General features: G+C 38.3%; 2 protein-coding genes across 2 annotated transcripts; one reads left to right on the top strand and one right to left on the bottom strand.

Annotated features, from left to right (window-relative positions):
- Positions 1–1,667: 1,667 nt before the first annotated feature.
- On the top strand, positions 1,668–13,432 carry baalcb (BAALC binder of MAP3K1 and KLF4 b). The gene is made up of 5 exons (XM_042503452.1): positions 1,668–1,795; positions 5,832–6,041; positions 6,968–7,188; positions 11,910–12,109; positions 12,351–13,432. Exons 3-5 carry the CDS (start codon positions 7,008–7,010, stop codon positions 12,513–12,515), a joined length of 546 nt encoding a protein of 181 aa, XP_042359386.1. The 5' UTR covers positions 1,668–1,795; positions 5,832–6,041; positions 6,968–7,007; the 3' UTR covers positions 12,516–13,432.
- Positions 12,772–16,690, bottom strand: nme6 (NME/NM23 nucleoside diphosphate kinase 6). The gene is made up of 5 exons (XM_042503920.1): positions 16,655–16,690; positions 15,277–15,379; positions 14,780–14,819; positions 13,900–14,060; positions 12,772–13,669 (listed from the first exon to the last, which is right to left on the bottom strand). The coding sequence occupies exons 1-5, from the start codon at positions 16,688–16,690 to the stop codon at positions 13,518–13,520; spliced, it is 492 nt and encodes a 163-aa protein (XP_042359854.1). The 3' UTR covers positions 12,772–13,517.
- Between the last annotated feature and the right edge of the window lie 4,295 nt (positions 16,691–20,985).

Below are 20,985 nucleotides of genomic sequence, written 5' to 3'. Positions count from 1 at the left end.
AATGGTCATCTTTCAGAGACGTAAAGACTTGTATCTTAACTTGGACTGGCACCAGCATTAACATCTCTGCTAAGTGTGTCCCACAGTGAAAAGAGGGCTGTCGTGTGCATTAAATCTGACGTAAAGTAAATGTTCAATGTAACTCGGTGGCATGCGTCCTTGTTTGCAGCTGAAACCGCTGAGAGTTCGCTCATGATTCACTCCAGTGTAGCGTTTGGCAGCGCGCCACATTAATCGCCAGGGTAATGGGAAGACAGGCCTATTGACCAGGACTCCAATAGGACAGAGGGGCAGGACATACAAATCAAAGCTGTCCAGCCTCATATTGACCAGACTGTCCACAGGAAGCGAGATTCATTTGCTGGGTGACGGGGGAAGGAGATGGGGGCTGAGCGCAGGAAGTCACAGGGATTTGATTCAGCTCGGATGCTGCCAGACCTGCAAGGAATAATGCTTGAATGTGTATTAAAAGGGCAAGACTCCAATTGGTACTTTAATCCTTTTAATCCCCCACACTGAACCAGAATCCAGCGTCTACATCAGGGATACTCAACTTGCTTTGATAAGGGGCCATTTCTGCAAAATGACAGGGGGCCAGTCACAGCAGCCCCATGCATATTTCTAGGAGTTTAGGACATTTCTTGGACTTGAGGACATTTCTAGGAGTTTCGGACATTTGTAGGACTTTGGGACATGTCTAGGATTTCAGAAAAGTAGTTGGATTTTATGATGTTTCTAAGATTTCTGAACATTTCAAAGATTTCAGGACATTTCTAAGATTGTAGGACATTTCTGAGATTGCAGGACGTTTCGATTTTTGTATGTTTTTAGGATTTTTGGGGGGGATTTTAGGATATTTTCTGGGATTTTGGGCACTTCAAGGATCGGTTGTCAAATTTGGCCACATGTTGAGTATCACTGGTCTACATAGATAATGTGTCTGTCTTTCTACTTTTCATCTGCTGCTCATGCGTGTTATAGGGTGGAGTTTCAGCGCAGCAGACGGGGTGCATGATAAGTGATGAAGGTGTCAGGAGTGCTGACCTGTTGATGGTTTAGGAATCGGTGTGCTCTTCATCTTTCTTGTCAGTCTTCATTACAGACTGTGCAGTAGTGAAGAGAAATGTAATGCAGAAGGTAGAGTCTGCACACTGATAATGCTCAAAGCATCAGCAGACATTCCCAAGAGTCGTAAATCTGATTATTGCTCCTGCATTTTGATGTGTTTTGTGCATCAAGTCATTTCTTCTTTATGGTTCTTCAAAAGGGGAAATAAGGTTTTCAGCCATGATATGCCAAGCACTCCACAACTACATAACAATAAAAATACATATCAGACAATCCAAGATCTTGTTAAATTAGAATCACTCAGAGGAAAGGAAAATTCAAAATAAGATCTCTTCTTTGTCTAACCAATTTCTCCTCAACATATCTGGGCCCAGTATAACATCAGAATGAGATTTTCACCATGATTATTTGACCACCAGGAGAAACAGGTTTTCATATGAGAAGCAGACCAGTGGCAAATGGCTCAGGGGACCACAGAGCCTGTTTCAAGTGTCTTTTTATTGTCACCATTCGAAGGCACACCTGTGTAGTAATGATGCTGTTTAATCAGCATCTTTATGTGCCACACCTGTCAAGTGGATGGGGTGTCTTGGAAAAAGAGAGAAGCTCACTCACATGGATCTGGGCACATATGTGCACATAATTTGAGAGAAAAAACCTTTTATGAGCATAGAAAAATCCTTCAATCTTTTGTTTCAGTTCAAGCAAAATGGGAGCAAAAACGAAGGTATGTTTACATTTTTGCTCAGTGTACGACAAGTCAAAATGTTTGCTGTGGAAAAGGTCGGTGAATATCATACATATCACAGAGAATTCCAAGCAAATAGTAATTTCAAAACTTACAAAATGAGATATTGAAGGTTTTGGGTAACACATTTGCAATATTTTTTGTCTGATTATTTGCACCTTTACACATATAATGCTTGTATTGTTGTATCATAAGAGAATTCTACTTTTTTAGCCAGCATGGGCACTTTGCTCACTACTCCCATAGTGCAAGAATGTTTATAACCTGAAACTACGTCTTGAAAAGCCTGAATTTATGAGGGCATCCTATCTTAACTGGGTTTTATAGATATACCAGAAGAAATGCAAACAAGTATGCAGATATTCGTGTCTTCACTTTTGCATCCAGCATTTTCTTGCAACAATCTGGACATTTTTTGCTGAGATTTATAGATACACCTACCAAAGAACCACCAATAACACACACTAGTTCCCATATTATCAGTTAACCCCTTGAAACGTGTAACAATATCCGTTTTCTTTTGCTGGATTCAGACACTTTTCACAAGTTGTTTGACCCTTTGAAACCTGAATAAATGGGTTTGATTTCTTTTGAAAACTTGCGCGAAAATGCAATGAGCAACCTGGAAAGGGATGTCCCATAGATTGCAAGAAGTTAGTAAAAGCTGACAAGAATATTACCTACATATTAGTTTTAAAAAGATAATAATACTCTCAAAAATAGGGGAAAATGCCCTGAAAACTATTAATCATGATAATTCTATATTTAAACACTGTAAATGTTAGTATTTACCAGCCCAGTTCTTTGAGTGCAGGAGTGGGCTGTGACTGTCCCCTGGTGGGCAGACTGATGAACATCTTATTGGTGTGTTTGGGGCATAAAGCTGTGAGGTCACAGGTTTCCAGCGCTTTGCCACAACAAAGACTGAGTGTCACAGAGTCACACTTTACAGTAGACCCACTACAAGCCAGAAAGGTGAATTATGATTCATGAGAAAACATAGTCAGTACTTTCAGTCTTTGTATTCCTAGTGAAGCTTGTCAAAAGGACAAAATCTGTGAAGCCTATATGTGAAATCACCATATTTTTTAAAAAGGAAGACAACAAAAAACATTTAAAAAGTCATCACATTTTTTTAAGAAAAAAAGAAAAATGCCAAAAACGTTTTAAAGTAAAAATCACTAAAAATTTTAAAGTAAAAAGAAAAAAAAAATATTTTAAAGAAAACATGCCTTCCAAACATGCCTTTGTTTTCTTCTTCAAAATAATTCTGGCTCTTTATTTTTTACTGCAGAGGTCAGGGCTAAGACCCCAGTGTCCTCAAATCTTAGAATCGCCTCTGAGTTTTAACTAATTGCAATTTATTCTTGCATTACGTTTTATTTCATTCTGTTTTAAGCCCTCATAAAATAAAATTAATTATGCGGTCATTTCACTCAGGAAGAAATCTGGACCGAGTGGCTAGAAAAGCTTGTAACCACTGACCTATTTCTTTCTAACAGAGTATTTATTTGTAAGTACAAGTGCCCGTTCACCCCTATTATATTTAGAAGTTTACCTGGCAACAGCCGTGATCTTTTTATAACATTTGGCTGCTTAATTAACATAATGACAGACGGTTTTTTAATAAATCCACCTCCCTGTGGTGAAGAGGATGGATGTAGGAGCGGGTGCTGCGGACAGACGCGCTGCCTGTCAGACCGGAGGACTTTGATTATTGACAACATGTTAACGGGTCTGTCTGGCAGACGGACACGGAGGAGCGACCGGGGAGAGACAAAAAAACAGGCAGCTTCATCATCAGTAAGCCTTTACCATATTTTCCTGCGCGGTGTTTGTCTTCTCTACCAATTAAACGGCGTCGCTCGCGTTTTTATCGCGCATCATACACATCATGCGTTTTTATGTCTAAATTATTTTTACGCTATCGCTGTTTAGTTTTGGCCTCTAGCGACGATATAGAGCTGTTTTGCTTGACAGACTTATTTACTGCGCCTTTACCGTCGCTTTTACTCTGCAGGCTACACGATGCCCTTTTTTGAGCCTTTTTGTCGGAGGAAAGATATTGTAATGAATAAACCAGGCTAATGATCTGTAGGAGGCCAGATTGTGAACAGCTTATTGAGTGTCAATAAAAATCAGACCTCATCAGGTCCATTAGAGACTCAGTAACCCTGAGTAATACTGATCAGAGATGTTGTCTTACAGGATTTGGTGATTTCCAGTGCTGATCAATTGCTGTCCAATTATAACAGGTCTCTGGATAGATATGACAGACAGTGAGATCAATATTAATACAGCTCCATGGTGCACATACAAGAAACTAGGACAACATATAAGTAAAAGCACTACAAAAGCAGAATAATACAACATAGTGAATGTGTACTGCATAGCCTACACAGGAAGGACAGATAGCTCGAAAGAGTGGGCTACTCATCTTCAGGGGAAAATTATTAATGTATTCATTCAAATGATGCATTTTCATTGCTTCTATAGTTTCCCTCCCTCTCTCTCTTTCTTCCTGTGATGATGGGCAGCATGTCTGTGTACATACTAGAGCTGCAACTGTGAACAGATTAGCGGTCTACTGTTGAATTAATTGCCAACTAAATAATTTGCCAAATTAATTAAATCAATAAATTCGTTTGTGTATTTTTTTAAGAAGAAAAAATGTAAAATTCCAGCTCCTTAAAGGTCCAGTGTGTAAGACTTAGTGGATTAAGTGCAGTCTAGCGGTAAATATGTTTCAGATTGCGACCAGCTGAAACTTCTCCCTGTCAGGATATTCAGTGCTCATTGTTCAGGAAGTTTTTACTGGTAGCCAAATTAACCAAAGATGTCTCTCATCAGACTTTGTGATTAATAGCACTGAAAAAAGCAGTTTCACTTTTAAAAATCAGTGTTTCTCCTACCCTGTTTGGCAAGTAGATGGCCGTCTTGCCCGCCACCTGCATGCGTGCTCACTTTTTTCTGATTCAGACATTAACAAAGTTTTTAACAGGAGCCGAATTATCCACAGAGGTCTCTTCCTCTCCAAAACAAATGAACCAGGTGATAAAACAAAACAGTAAAATCACTGATTGAAATGCTTTCACATTCCAGATCAGTGTTTCTCCAGTACTGTTTGGCATGTCAAAGACGGGCTGCTAACCCAGCCCCTGTTAAACTGTGCTGACCTTTTTTTCCTCTGACAACTTAAGATCCTGACATTCAGGAGGTTTTTTACCATGAGCTGACTTATACACATTTGTCTCCAAATAAACAGACCTGGTGATTTAAGCCAGTAAAAGCACTGTTCTTGTGATTAAAAACAAAAAAAAACTATGTTTTTCCAATGCTGCTAATCACAGAGGGGCTTCTAAGTATGGTTGCCAACACAAAGACGCAAAACCTAGAGCCAGTGTTTGGTTTGTCCTTTTATGGGCTACTGTAAAAACATGGCAGTGCAACATGGCAATCTCTAGAAATGAGGACCAGATCCCTATGTAGATCTTAACAGCTCAATCTAAGGTAATGAAAATGCAACGATTCTTATTTCCAGATCATTATACAGTAAAGAAAACATGCTTATTATATGTTATTCCAAAGCTACCAATATATACCCCTAAATCCTGCACATTTTATAAACCAAATGGCTAATTGATTACTCAAGAAAACAATTGCCAGAATAATTGATGATGACAATAATCGCGAGCAGTAGCCCTAGTTTGTGTGTGTGTGTGTGTGTGTGTGTGTGCGCGCGTGCGGACTACTGAAAGTACTGTACTGTGTGTATGTACTCTTGCTGTATTATCTTAACAACAGTTACTGTATGTGTCTAAGACAAACTTCCTTCAGTACAATAAAGTTGATCCCCTCTTGTCTTATCTTGTCTTGTCTTGTCTTGTCTTGTTTTGTCTTGTCGTCTCCTGTCTTCTCTTCTGTCTTGTCTTGTCTTGTCTTCTCTTGTTTTCTCTCTTGTCTTGTCTTGTTTCGTCTTTGTCTCCTCGCCTCTCCTCTCCTCTTCTCTTCATAGGTGACTAGCTGGTTTTGGTGATTGATCAGCTCCAGTCTTGTTGACCTGGTTGACCACTGGTCAATGGTACCTTCAGATGCTCATGGAGAGCTGTAAATGAGATTGAGTTAAGTCAGAAGGGACCACTTAACCCTCTCTTTAAAGAAAAGAAGTTGTTGGAGCCTGATCTTATGAGGACACTTGGTTTCTTCCACAGCTGTGTGCTGTGCTGTAAGTATTGTGTGTTTGTGTCCTGTGACAAATTGCCTGGTCAAATATACAGAATTTTAAAAATATTTTTTTAAAAATGGATTAATTGCTTGTCTTCAAAAATTGACAAACATGTTTGAAAAATGCTAATCAGAATTCCCCAAAGCCCAAGACGAGGTCTTCAAACTGCTTGTTTTTTCCAACTAACCAGGCTTTCAAAGACCCTGGTTGTTAAACATGGTTAACACAATGGAGTTTCATAATGTTCTGTGTCTGCGATTGGTGTTGCCACAGCACTGACCCTCCCAAACCATAACTAAGTGTATTTTGTCTGTGAGAGGTCAAACTGGGGTCTAATTGACCTCAAACATAAGTGATAACACTGTGTCGGATAACAGCCTGTACTTTTTTCATTTATATATTTGTTCCATTTTTTTTTTTAAGTTTTTTTCATTCATATTCAATATGATGTGAAATATTTAAATTTTCATTTGACTAACTAATAGATTAATTTGTAATCATTCTATTTATAAAATATTTTGCAGTAAATGTAATGTAAAGATTTGTAAAGATTCTTTCTGTCTAGAGGAGAGAATAAAACAATTTATTTAGTCTATATTAGACCTTCCAGCAATTAATTTGAAATCCCCAGTGTAAAAAATATATAAATAAATGAATTGTAAAATAACGGCAAAACAACGTTGCAATGAAGTTAAACATCCCAGTTCAAATATAGTCCATTTCATTAAAGCATTTGCGAATAATTGAATTATTAGCATCAAAAACCTTCAATAAAGTGAAAAACAGTCAAATGATAAAGAAAAAAATTAAAATCAAAGTAAAATATCCTGATTTAAATAAAGTGCAAAAGCAATACATGTACAGAAATTTAAGATTTTGCATTGAAGCATAAATCTGTCTCTGGTTTTCTTTTTCCCGCTCTAAAGAAAAGTCGAGCTGGAAGTGAGGGCGCCCTGAGGCAGAGCGATGGGCTGTGGGGGGAGCAGGACTGATGCTCTGGAGCCTCGATACCTAGAGAGCTGGACCAAGGAGACAGAGTCGACATGGCTGACCGGCACAGACACTGATATCCCCCTGTCGTCCATCCAGAGCATCCCCTCTGAGAACTCTGAGGCCGGCTTCACGTCAGAGAAAACAATCAGCCCCGGTAAGAAGAATGAATTATGACTGAGTGGATGGATGAATGAACACTTAATTAACCGTAAGGGATGGGTGGTAATTTAACTGCTGTGCAAATTAATAATATATTTATGGTTGTGTGAATTAGTACTTAATTCGGTTCCTGATGCAGATGCATAAATTTGCATTTCTTATATCATGTTTTCCTCACTGATTTTTTTTCCACTTATGAGTATGATAGATTACTCATATTTTTTCTCTAATTGGGATTATATTTATTTATTTTATTGTACTAATTTCTTGCACATTTTTGGGTCACTTCTTTTGGGGCGGCTGTGGCTCAGAGGTAGAGCGGGTCGTCCTCTAATCAGAGGGTCAGGGGTTCAATCTCTCGAAGTATTCTTGGGCACTTTTGGGCAAGATACTGAATCCCAGATTGCTCCCAATGCCGTGTCATCGGAGTGAGTGAGTATGAATGATTACTGAGTAGCAGGCAGGACCTTGTACGGTTGTCTCGGCCACCAGTGTGTGAATGTGTGTGTGAATGTGACATGTAGTGTGAAAACGCTTTCAGTGGTCGATAAGACTAAAAAAGTGCGATACAAGTACAGTTCATTTACCATTTTGTGGCTCATTGCATTCCTCCTATGTATTTAAAAAAAAAAATCAAGCCAATTTGCTCTGGTTTCAAAGGGTTAAAGGGACAGTTCCCCTCAAAATCAAAAATACATATTTTCCTCCAAGCACCTCTGCAGCCGATATCTCCAACACTCTGCAGCTCACACCAAAACTATCTAGATTGATAAACAGCAGTACGGGTAAGAGGAAAAATATAATTTTTTTTATTTGGGGTCAACTGTCCCTTTAACCCTTTGAAACCTGAGCGTATTTGCTTGATTTCTTTCAAAAATACTCAGGAGGACAGCAATGAGCAACAAAAGAAGTGACCCAAAAATGTTCAACAAATTAGTAAATAGTACAACAATACTACCTGAAAATTAGTTTAAAAAAAAAAGAAAAAAAAACGGACAAACAAGGAGATGACCTGGGGAAAAATTGCTTAAAATATAATAATTCTGTAACATAATTTTAGACATGTAATCAGACATTTAGACATGTAATTAGTTACAAATATATATTTTTCCCCACACTTTGTTTGCACAATTTTTTTTTAATTTGTTGAACATTTCTCACCAAATTGCTCACTGCCCTGTCCCCATGTTTTTAAAAGAAATCAAACCAAATGGTTCCATTTTCAAAGGGTCAAATAGCTTGTGAAAGCCATCAGAAAACTGATGGCTATCCAGGTTTCAAATGGTTAAATCAGTCTGATATTGGCTTTTATTCACAGCAGGAGATGAGCTCAGGCTCATGCTGTGAATAATTTGACTGGACTATCAATGAGTGGATCTTCCTTTACACTCTAACATCAAAGTGAAGTGTGGCACCTGTGCTTTTCTCTGTGGGAAAATCCCGTAGGTGTAAAACGGTTTCCCTTTTGACGTCAAACACTTTCAGAGGTTTGATTCAAACAAGAAGCCATCATGCACACTGAAAATAGAAGTGAAGATGAAGCTGTGGTGACCATCATGCCGTAGCTGAGGATTATGACACAAGGATGTGCGGCAGACTAAGCATTTGAAAACCTTTTGTTCTTTTCAGATTCAGTTAGTCACCGCATTCAGCTCAGAAAAAGACGGATCTAACTATATTACCTCTGTTTTTCCTCTTTTACACTTTACCGCGGGTGTGCGTTTTACTTTGAAGCCAGGAGGAAATTAATCAGTGAATGGATATAATACGCTACATCAAAAGCAACTGTGCTGCTGAGACAGGACTTTGCTCTCATGGCAACAGATACAGCTGATGGCGAACGCAGGAAGAGGAGCCTTGATGTAATTGTGGAGACAAATTCGGTTAAGCTCCACTCTGTAGAGATAAAACAGATCCAGAAGCTGCGGAATGAGTCAGCAGCTTGCAACCACAAAGATTCACACAGCGATGCCATAATAATACAAGCTACATGTACACTGTTATATATGGTATTGTTTTTGAACAATACTGTGCACAATTTCCTTGAAAACGTGTTTATTCTAGGATTTTTTGTCGTTAATCCTAATAACGACACATGGGCTGCATCCCACATTCCATGAAAACATGCTGTTTAGTGTGTTTTATGCCTCTAATATCTGCAGCAGGATGCATCATGTTTTTAGGTTGTCCGTTTATTTGTCCCATTCTTGTGAACGCAATATCTCAAGAAGGCCGTGAGGGAATTTCTTCAAATTTAGCTCAAAGATTCACTTTGACTCAAGGATGAACTGATTAGATTTTTGGTGGTCTTAAGTCAAAGATCAAGGTCACAGTGACCTTGCGTCTGTCTCGTTCCACTTGGACTTGAGAATGAACTTAGAGGAATCAGATGACTGAAGTTTAAAGGTCACGGTGACCCAAAAAAACATGTTATCAGTCGTAACTCAAGAGTTCATGCACTTACTACGAAGAAATTTCACACAAATGTCACATAGGATAAAATGATGAAGGGGTGTCATTTTATATCCAAAATGTCAAAGGTCAGCTTCACTGTGGCATTTTTTTGGCCATTACTCAAGGTCATAAGTCAGGAACAGAAGAGGAGACATCTGGTTAGATACTAAGCTGCTGACACTAATCTTAGGTGGCCGTAACTGTGCTGACTGTATAGATCTTCTGTGCATCTGGGTTGATGATGTGGTTATTCTAGCTGTTAGCCATGTTAGTGACGTGGCTCCTGGGATGTCAGTTGGTCACTCCACACTTTGATCCAGACTGAAATATCTCAAAAACGATTTGGTTACAGGGTTCCCACTGACCCTTCAATCAGGCACTGAATTCATTAATCTAAAAAAAAGGCCTTGACTCAGACATGGAAAGCAAAATATTCAGAGCTTTTTTTTTTCAGACGTATTGTAAAATCTCAAAATAATTGGTAATATATTTTTGTGATAATTTAATAAATCCCTCTTCTTAAACTGGTCATCCTGGGAATTCAAAATAGTGACATCTCACATGCAGATTGAGAAACACAAAACTGTCCAGAAATGCCAAAAATTTCTTTATGATACTATAATAGGTTGATTTTCTTCAGTGTGTTCCACTCTAAAAAGGGTTATTTTCTCAACAATTAACATGGATCATCTAACTTTTTCTTTTCAAAAATCCTATTTTATGCTACAATAAATAATTGGGCAAATAAATGTCCTTCTTCAATTTTGTTTTTCTAAACTTAAAGAATAGGCATAAAGAAAAGTCTTTAAAAGACTTAAATCTGCCTCGCCTTAAGCTGCAGCAACCCTGTGGATGGCTTGCCATGAAGTTTGGTACGCACATGAGCATAATGCGAGCTTAACATCAGCTTGTTAGTATGTTTATATTAACATTTGACTCATTAAATCTGGCAGCATTTGTCTGTTATGTGGTTCGCATTTTCCATCAACCAAAGTAATATTACTCCTGAAGATGTTGTGAAAAATCCAAGTAGAGCTGAGGTTGGCAAAGGTTACCATGGTTATGCGTCTCTAACAAGGAGCAAGGGAGCTCTCAGGAAGTGGCATGGTAATTACAGCTCAGTGTGTCAGAAAAGATACATACTACTGTTTATGTATGCAAAGCAGATTGAATAATAGTACACACATTGGGTATGTAGTGCATAGTATTTTGGATGCAGCGATGGTCCTGAATATTCAAGTTCACGTTCACACATCCCTGAGGACACATACATCTGAAAAATGAAATCCTCTAGCGCACTTAACCCACTCTTGACGTTGCACACCAAATATCGTTTCAGAGAGTGTTTTCCATTTTTCGTGACACTTCACTGCTGCACACTGTCGTCAGATTAGTTCTGTGATGGCAGTAATGCACCTGTAAGCTTTCAGTAAGCTCCAACCTGTGACTCATGCTGTTTGATTTACAAATTACCCACTTCTGCACAACACAAATCATAAAAAGTGTGATGATAGTGTTATTGTCAGGGCTTTAATTAAGTATGCACTGATTAGAATTCATTTCTCAGAACAAAAATCTGAACATTGGATAAACCCAGCATATTTTAACATAGCAAATAGTTGTTTGCTGCCACATTAATGTTCTGAATGTCTCAAAGAAGTCCTTTGAAACCATCTCGGCTGGATCACTGATTAGCCTCAAACATCTGTGAGTGACAGGGCCTTTTTAACGAAGCATGTCCTTGTGTGCTCTGAAAAACTCATGAGGTCGTAACGGGTAACAGGAGAGTCAGCTCACTCTCGCTCTGAAGTTGTCAAAAAGCGTCGCTCTGTCAGTGCTTTCAGCATATGAAAATGATGCCAAAAGCCTTCTGCGTCCAATCGAAATGCAGCAGTTACAAAGACAAGATAGGTATTAATGCTGCTGGTAACCATGTAATATAAGAAGCACGAGTGCGGGGTGGGCGGGTCATACAAACAACTGACTTCCCGTGTGGATGTGTGGATGTGTGCATGTTTCGTGTCTGCACTTTACTATGCACCCCTTCTGCCCAAACCTAACCATCCACGAGTTTATTGCCTAATCCTCACCATCATCACAGTCCGCGCTGTTTTCTAAACGTAAGGACCGTGCTGCACCATGTAACGAGTTGGGATGAGAGCATGTTGGGAGAGCACATGTATGTGGAAGGAAACCAGTTCACCCACATGTAGAAAGATTGTGAAGCTTTCAGACAAAGTTGATGTTTTTGTTTTGTTCCAGTTCCAGATTTCTTCGAGGACGGCCTCCCTCTTCCTGCTCAGGCTTACCTGAAGGTCTGCTCAGCCGTGTCTGAAGCCAGTCTGAACGACGTGAAACCCAGCAGCCCCCCTGCAGTACTGGGCTCTCCACCCAAAGAGGCGGTGTTACCGTCATCTGGCACCACAGTGCAGCGCAGAAGTGTTCTGCACACTGAAGAGATTGTAAGGCCCCAATTTGAAGTTTGAAAGCACTTCTTCTTCTCTATTCAATAATTGAGTGAAAGTATTGAGCTATGGGAGACCACAGCAGTGGTTCACCATTTTGGGGTGAACTGCCCCTTTAAGCAAACATGCTAAACATTTGCTGGCTCCAAGTGTGAGGGTTTTTATGCTTTTCTTTATCGTATGATAGCAAACTAAATATTTTTGTAATGTCCCATCTTTTATTCCTCACCTTTATCAGACAAAATGGCAGGACAATCGGATGTCGACCAAGCAGGTGACCATCACAGTGACGCAGAGCATCCACCAGGTGGACAAGAACGGGAAGGTGAAGAAGTCCCTCACCACCTACGAGGTCATGAAGCCCGTGGAGAGTCTCAAACAGGTGGCCACACAAAACACTTGAGAACAGGGGAAGAAGCCAAAGAGAAATGAACTGAGGGTGTTTTTATGGAAAAATCTTAAACGTCTGATCGCTGGTGACGGCACACGAAATACGAGACTCTAAACTGTAGAATTTAGGTTGTCATACTCAAAACGTGGCTCATTTTAAAAAAAAAAGATAAAAAAAAGTTGAACTGGGCTTTATTTTATTTAATATTTTACTTCAATGGTGCCTGTTGCATTGTCTTACTGTATTTTGCTAAAGACACAGACATGTTAAAGGTTGGTCAGATAAATACAAAACATGACATTTTACAGTGCATATAGTATCAGACCAAAAAAAAAACGAGTTCACAGTATATCACAGCAGACAGTGAAATCAATATTTGGCACGGTTTGAATTTTTAAGTGACCTAGAATCTAAAAGCCTTCTTACCCATATTTTTAAATACGGATAAATATGTGTAGAAAGTTACGGTATTATTTCACAACATTAAATATTTGCAAACTAGATATAGTTTTGTTATTTGACACTGACACACATGTAGTTGTAGCTGCTGTGTTCAAATCAGTATGGCTCAGGAAAGTGAAACTGATTGTGACGATTGCACTAAAAGTGAAGTCTGGACGGGAGTTTGTGATGGCAATGTAAAACATTGTCTCTCTGCGTTTTGTGTCGTTTTGTACAACATCGTGTTACATTTTTCTTATCTAGCTGTTCACGTTTTCTAATGACAATAAACTGAATAAAAACAGTTATGGTCCTCTTAAATAACTTCATGCGCTGTTAACCCAAGTTCAAGGGACAAAAACATGGAATAATAAGCATTTTGGCACTTTGTGGAACTGCAGGGACAAATATAAAACATGCACTTGATTGGATCATCACACAGTTTACATTATAAATAGCATGTAGGATGTAGCATCTTTGGCAGCTTGCATTTCTGTAAAAGCGATCGCTGAACAATTGCAGAGTTTCTAAGCGGTCCTCGGGGGATCGGTAACTGTAGCAGCAGTTCTGGGGTCAAATTTGCGTTGAAAGTGTGTGGATCTGTTTTTGATGGTCGTAATGTATTTGTCCCGATCTGAACGAAGGCTCCTCCTTCTCCATCCACTCCTCCATGCAGAAGTCTGGGAAGAAGAACTGGATTTCTCTTTGTGCCGACTGGACAGAATCTGGGGAGAAAGAAGATCAGGAATATGTCGATTTAAAAACACGGTAATCAGTATGTGATCTCACAGCTCATGAGATTATCAGGGGTTTAACCAATGACTTTTCAAAAGTTTTTCATGCCGTCACACTGCTGACACACTGAACCCCGTTCAAACTTTAAAACTTTGTATGGAAAACAAAACCAATCATTGGACATTAACATTAAACACAAGACGCTCAACATGCTTCCCACCTGAGCCATGAGTTGTGTTTCGTGTGTCTGTGAGTCCAAACTGGCCCCTAATAGAAGCAGGCGAGGTGTATCTGGCTCTGAACACTTTGGTTGGTCCCATCAGTTCTCTCCAGTGACGTATGGCGTCCTCTCTGGCTAAAATGTACGCCCGCATCGGGCCGCTGCGGGGAAAGAATTCAACAGCAGTTTTAATAGTCATGGATCACAATCAAATATTAAGCCACGTATGCTGCAAAACCAGGTCCTGCTGTGTGCCGCTGTTATAGAGATTTGATTTTAAACACTGAGTGGTTTCTGTGCTTCACCAAAGAGCCAAAAATGGATTCAAATCCAATCTATTCACTCCAGAGCCTTCTGGGAAGAGAGCTCAGCCATGAATACATATCAGTTCATCAGTTTTAGCTGAACAGTGCTGACTGGAGTCATCTCGAATTTGACTGGCAGACATGCCGAGGATGCTTCATATATTTCCAATAATACTGACAGAGAAAGGTTGCTGTAGCAACGACCAATTCACTGCTGTGAAGAGACGAAAATGACAATGTGACGACGAGCACCTTTTGCAATCCAGAGGGGACCGTGTGGAGCTGTTGTGAGCTGGCCACATGGTGATTTTCAGACGATTGCTCCAGGGCTGTTGTCCCCTGATAATTGAAACTCCCGTTGTCAAGTTCCAGATAATGATGCATTGGCGACTTGCAGAGCATGAAATTGGAGCGTCATCAACTGACGTGCTTTTTCTGTGTCAGCGCGAGTGTGTTGTGTGGTATGGAAACTTAAAAAGACATCTTTTTTTCAGAAACAGCATTTGTTCAATGTAGTTCATTCACTGCTGTCATGGTTTAGGAAATGTAGGTGTGATTTCAGTGTGGAAGTTTACCTTGACATGAATTCAACAAGTCTTTGGTAGAAGAATCGCCCTGAGAAAACAAAACAAAAGCAAGTGAAATAGAGCTTTAACTTTTTTAAACTCTTATTAAATTATTATCTTATTAAATTGTGTGAAACAGTTCCTTACTGCCTAATGGAGCTGCAACTAATGATTATTTTCTCTGCCGATTAATCTGTTTATTATTTTACTGAATTTCTGATAAGTTGGTTTTGGTCTATAAAATAACAGAAAACGGTGCATGATGTCAATCAGTGTTTCCTTAAGCCCATAAGCTTTGAGTGTCCCAAAGATATCCAGTTTGCTGTCACAGAGGAGTAAAGAAACCCCCAAAAATCACATTTGAGACACTGAAATAAAAGAATTTTGACCTTTTTTTTTTCTAAAAACCGATAAATCATTTATCAAATTAGTTGGTGAATTATTTAATAGTTGATAGCTAGTCCACTAATTGTTGCAGCTCCACTGTCTGAGTTGTGTCCACACACCTGAATGTTCAGCGTAAAACCTCTCGGAGTCTTGTCTCCTCCACACAAGATCTTTGCATCTGACGATCACAAAACTGTTGTCCAGAATTCTCTGATGCAGAGCCTGAAAGGAAAGAAACATTGTTTAACCTTGTTGTGCCATACTGTAGCTGATGATAGGCAAAATATATCTAAACCTTTTTTTTAAAGTGCAGGTACTGTTTGCAGATTTCTTCTCAAAATCTAGATGGAAAAGGTTGCCAGAGGGATGATACTTAAAACAGCCAAATGTTCTGATGCAAAAGGTCATTCTCCTCCCCTTTGATATTAAGAGTGTAACAGTAAACTGGTCCTTTATCGGGGGCTTTAAAATGGGATCTTTCACTAATGTAATATTTAATGATTGGCTCTGCTTTAATGACTTTGAGGCTTCGGGGGCCTGTGAATCTATCAGAAACAGCAATCAGAGATTCTTCTTCACAGTTTGAATTAAATTGAGAGTAAAGCTGGCTTAGACCATGTTAACCAACATGCCACTGCTTGGCATAATTTTATCTGACAGTGAACTAAAATAATAAATGAGCAAAAAAAGATAAACTCACTTGGTTTAGCAAACACAAGTGTTTGGGGTTTTTTCCATATTCAAAATCTTATAGAATAATTAAATAAGACACATAGGACCTCAAACTATTATGATCCCCTCCAATCTCATTATGTGAAGTCAAAGTGTGGAACTGTCTGTATATATATATATAAGATAACATAAGATAAGATAATCCTTTATTAGTCCCGCAGTGGGGAAATTCACAATATTACAGCAGCTATGAGGAACGAAGTATAAGCAGCGAAGAAAACAAATACAATAGTAAAAAAAAAAAATTAAAAATATAAAAATATTGAGATATTAAAATGTTAGATAATAAATAACAAGCCAAGTGTAATTTAAAAAAAAACAAAGTGCAAAAACAGTAACATGAATATAATGAAACTACAAGCACAAAAATAATATACATATATACACTATTCTTTCTCTTTTAAATTTTTATAATTATTGGTTTTCTTTTTTTTTTTCATGCTAATTTTGAGTAATTTCTTGCTCGTTGCTCGCTGCTGTTTGTTGAGGTAGCAGCATCAGAGCCAGTGACACCAACAGACTTAATAAAATCATTAAGAAAGCTGGCTCTGTGGTGGGTTTCAGGCTGGAGACCGTGGAGACGGTGGTGGAGAGGAAGACACTTAAAAAACTAAACAAAAACAAACAATGCTGAGCACCCCCTCCACCACACACTGGACCGCCAGCGGAGCACCTTCTCCAACAGACTGATTCAGCTTCGCTGTCGAAAGGACAGATACAGGAAACCTTTCCTGCCAAAAGCCATCCACCTGTACAATAACTCACCTCTGTCTGCGCTTTAACCTCCGGTCTTAGCTCCATGTCTCTCTACACTGCTGACTTTACTTTTAATTTATTCAGATCTTAGTCTGTTTTACTATGGCGATTTTAACTGGGGTCAGTCGGTTCCCCATAATGGTTTGCACTTTGCTGAGAATAAAACATCGAGCATCGATCGCGTTATAGGCTATAAAGTATCAGACTATTACATCAAATGCAGCAAGTATTTTAACACTAGAAAATAAGTAAAAAACAACACACAAGTTTTAATCATGGATTTGCCCTTGCTAAAATATAATTTTTTAATAATCTCTCAAAATAAAATTCTCGCGCAAATTACCAAAGGCCACCAAAATGCATAAAAAAAACCCACTAACACAGCTACAACACTCAAATGGACCGGATCTCATAGTTTTTTTCGTTTTTTTGAAGTGCACCGCTCCATATAATAATGTGTGCTCTTTATTCTCTGTTCATTACTGCATGGGCCAATCACAATTATGTTAAAAACAGCGATCAGCAGCTACAATGGTTAACTTACGGTTGGCATAGCAACGGATATGGAGTAAACGGTTTAACTGTTCATCATTAAAACCTCAAAATAAATAAACACTGAAATTTAGTATTTTTTTTGACAGTTAGGCTACTGTTAATAAATCTCAAGACAACCTTATTGTTAAAGCTTATAAATATTAGTTACAGATGCGTTAAATTACAAACCTCTTTCCAAAATACTGTGGTCAGTTTTAAGAGGAGAGCACAGCAACGGGCGCCGCCATATTGTATCAAATATAAAGTCGTTGGTTTAATTATAAGTTTCCGCTTCGTGTCTTAAAGAACAAAGATATACGTATTTTGTTTATGTAGCTACGGGCTCAGATATTTACGTGATTTTGGCGTTAATTTGTGAATATTCACTGAATGACTCCTCACGCCGGTCAGTCCGTTTGTTAAAACTGTCCCCAGAAACTAAACCAGTACATTGTGTGTTCCCACTGCGCGAGAGACACCAAATAAAAACTCATAACAAACCAATATCAATTAATATTCTATTAATAATAACTAGCAGAATTAACTATGTGAGTGTGTGTTTTTATATGAACATTTATGAGTGGAAGAACATTTGAATGTTTTGCACACATCTTAATAATAATGATGATGATAATAATAAATAATAATGCATTTATTTATATACCATCTTTTAAAACAAAGGCACAAGGTGCTTTCCCATAGTAAACTAAGAAAAAACTGTACAATATATGAATAGTATAAAAAGTAATAAGAAATAAAAAGAGGTAGAAAATGAAAATAGTAAAAATAAAAAATAATAATGTTAATAATAATAATAATAATAATAATAATAATAATAATAATATTAATAATAATAATAATAACAATAATGTACATAACTGAGTTCATAGTTAATAAAAAAGTTTTCTGGACATAATCTCCATTTTTGTATAACCATCTCCTAATACCCCCCCCCCCCCCCCCCCCCCTCTCTCTCACACACTCTCTCTCTCACTCTCTCTGTGTGTGTGTGTGTGTGTGTGCGTGCGTGTGTGTGTGTGTGTGTGTGTGTCTTTAAAAAATAATTTGCAGGTAATTTTCTTTCCCTAATTTCTTGCAATTTTGGGGACATCTCTTCTTGCCTTGTTGCTCATTACTTTTTAGCTGTGTGGGGTTTTTTTTGTTGTTGCTGTTTGTTTGTTTTTAAGTAAACCGATTTGCTCCAGGGTTTAACTGATGTGAAAGGTACCTGAATGCAGAATCCATAAAACTGATGTCTTTCCAGGTTTCAAAGGGATAAATTTCAATTCTCAAGTTAAATGACAATGTCCTGCTTTACCTGCCACCCACCTTTGCCACATCACTGCTCACAAATACCAAACAGGAAAATCAGAAATGCCTTTATCACCTGTCAGAAAGACTGATGATAGTGGTTCTCAGTGAAGTGTAAGTGTAGATTATGGTTGGAGCGTTGATGAATCGTTGCTTTCTAGGAGTTGACAGTCTCTGGGGAGACACAGCGACATGACAGCTACAAGCCAGGACTAGAGAGAGAGGACGATATCTGTCGGTGGAATTTCATCAATGTGGGAGATCAGACGTGCAGTATGAGTTACAAACACGGAGCACATTCCAACAATGCAAAATGGCCACACCCTTGAAAAGAGGAGGTTGTGTGTGCAGTTTGACATTCAGAAAGAGAGAATAGGAGGGAAGAAAGGGGGGATGGATGTCCCACATAGGTTTCACCCACCTGCCCATGTCATGTGACGGGGGGTGACACCACAGCTGTTACCGCCCATGAGGCGGATGGAGAGGACGAGAGGGGGTGCTGGGTGGGTGAGGGGTTGAACGGTGCAAATTTTTGAGGATAGCGTAAAAAGCTATCAGACAAACTTTGTGTTACTGTAAGTCCTGTATTCAGTGTATAATTATTATCAGTGGTGGAAACAGTTAGTACATTTACTTACATAGAAGTACCACAGTGTGTGAAAAAGTCCTGCAATGAAAATCACTTAAAAGATCATAACTATTATCAGCTAAATCAACACAGTTGTGCCCAAAGTTGAAATTTCATATGGTTAGGAAAAAATTTTTTAAAAAGCCACAACATTTGTTCTGATTGGTCTAATATTTTGAAATCTAGTACGGATATACTTAAGGCAAGTATCTAATGGTAAAAAGCTGAAATTTGTAAATCACATGAAAAATCACACTTTTATCAATAGTCAAACTCAGGATTTTCTTTAAATGAGGTAAAATGCAAACTTTGTTGTACAACTTCATCAGGATAAACCCCTTGAGCTAAACCATCTTGTTTCTTATCATATTTTTGTTTTAATGTCATCTTAAATATTCAACTTGTTATGAGTTCATAGATAACAAATATCTGACTGTGTACAGCCATTTTCTTCTGTGGGACTTCATTTTTTTTCCTAAGATTTATTGGGATATACAGACAGTAGTCTCATGTGCCCCAAAATCTAAAACTGGGTTTGAAAATAAAATTTTTTGTCCCATTACAAAATCGACCCGCCCCTAAAATATTACATTTTTTTCCTTTTCTGGTGAGTTAAGCCAATCTAGCACCCACTTGCATATTGCACCAGCATTTCTCTGGTGACAGCAGCTTATTTCCAACACTAGATTAAATATAGTATGATAAGAAAAAGTCATTTTTAAGCCAAAAAGTTTGACTAATTTGGGAAATTTCGTTTGAAAATTTCAGTTGCAGGCACCAATGGGTTAAAATATAAAAAGTATAAGTACTCATTTGATAGAATATAGGCCCTTGTGATTTTCATTTTATAGTAAATTACATATCAATAATAATGCATGTAAGTAGCATTTTGCTGCTGTGCTTTAACAAGGGTTAGTTTTAATGACTTTATATACAGTTAAGTTGTTGAGTTCAGTAGTTCCCATCCTCGGGTCCAGGCTCCTCCAAAAGGTCACAATATAAACCTGAGGGATTGTGAGGTGATTATTGGTCATTAAAATGATGCTGGGAACGACTTTTTGCATAGTATCTTGACACATAAGGGGTCGGTGGATAGTTTTAATCATCAACTTGGTTATGGTTAGGATAAGATCGTGAATGTCGCAAAAAGAACATCCAGCTTTAAGATGCACAAACCCAGCTGTAAGCAGGGGTCGGCAGTTAAATTAAGGCAATGAAACACTTGATTATGTTAAGGAAAAGATTGAGGATGAACAGTGGAGGTGTACCAGTAAAAACACCCCAATTAGAATGACACAAATGCCGCAACCAGTGTTGTTTGATGGTCTCAAACACAGATCTCCTGGGTCAAAGTCCTACGTTTGTTGGACCAATCCACCTAAATTAAGTCCGTTGCTACGAGCATCTAATAATGACGCAGACGCATTTACATTGGAGCTCATGGAAAGCTCAGTGCATCTGATGCTAAATGTCCCATTCTGTAAAATATTATACAATTTTAACAGTTATTTAAATAAACATTAGTGGGTCAGTGTATATGCTGACATCATAGACATCTGGAACATAAATCAAACTAGACAATGTTTTTTTGGAGGTGTTCACAAGCCTAAAAGATTTGTAACCACTGATTTAATTTAAGATCTTTTATTTTTTAATGTGTAATTCCAATCCAAAAGGAAAACAACCTTTTACCATGACACAGAGGAGCAGTGACTAAGATAATAATGACCTTAATATTCATATATATACTGTATAAATATACTGTCATTATTTCTTCATGTTATTTGTAGGACATTTTGGAGCAGAGAGTGAAAGTCTCCACCTACTTTACTCCTAAATAGCTGAATAAGTTTTCTCAGTTCAAGAC

Source organism: Plectropomus leopardus, chromosome 16, assembly GCF_008729295.1.
Source record: "Plectropomus leopardus isolate mb chromosome 16, YSFRI_Pleo_2.0, whole genome shotgun sequence".
Taxonomy (NCBI): domain Eukaryota; kingdom Metazoa; phylum Chordata; class Actinopteri; order Perciformes; family Serranidae; genus Plectropomus; species Plectropomus leopardus.
Note: the sequence above shows the minus strand (reverse complement) of the source record. Positions and strands in the feature narration are given on the sequence as shown.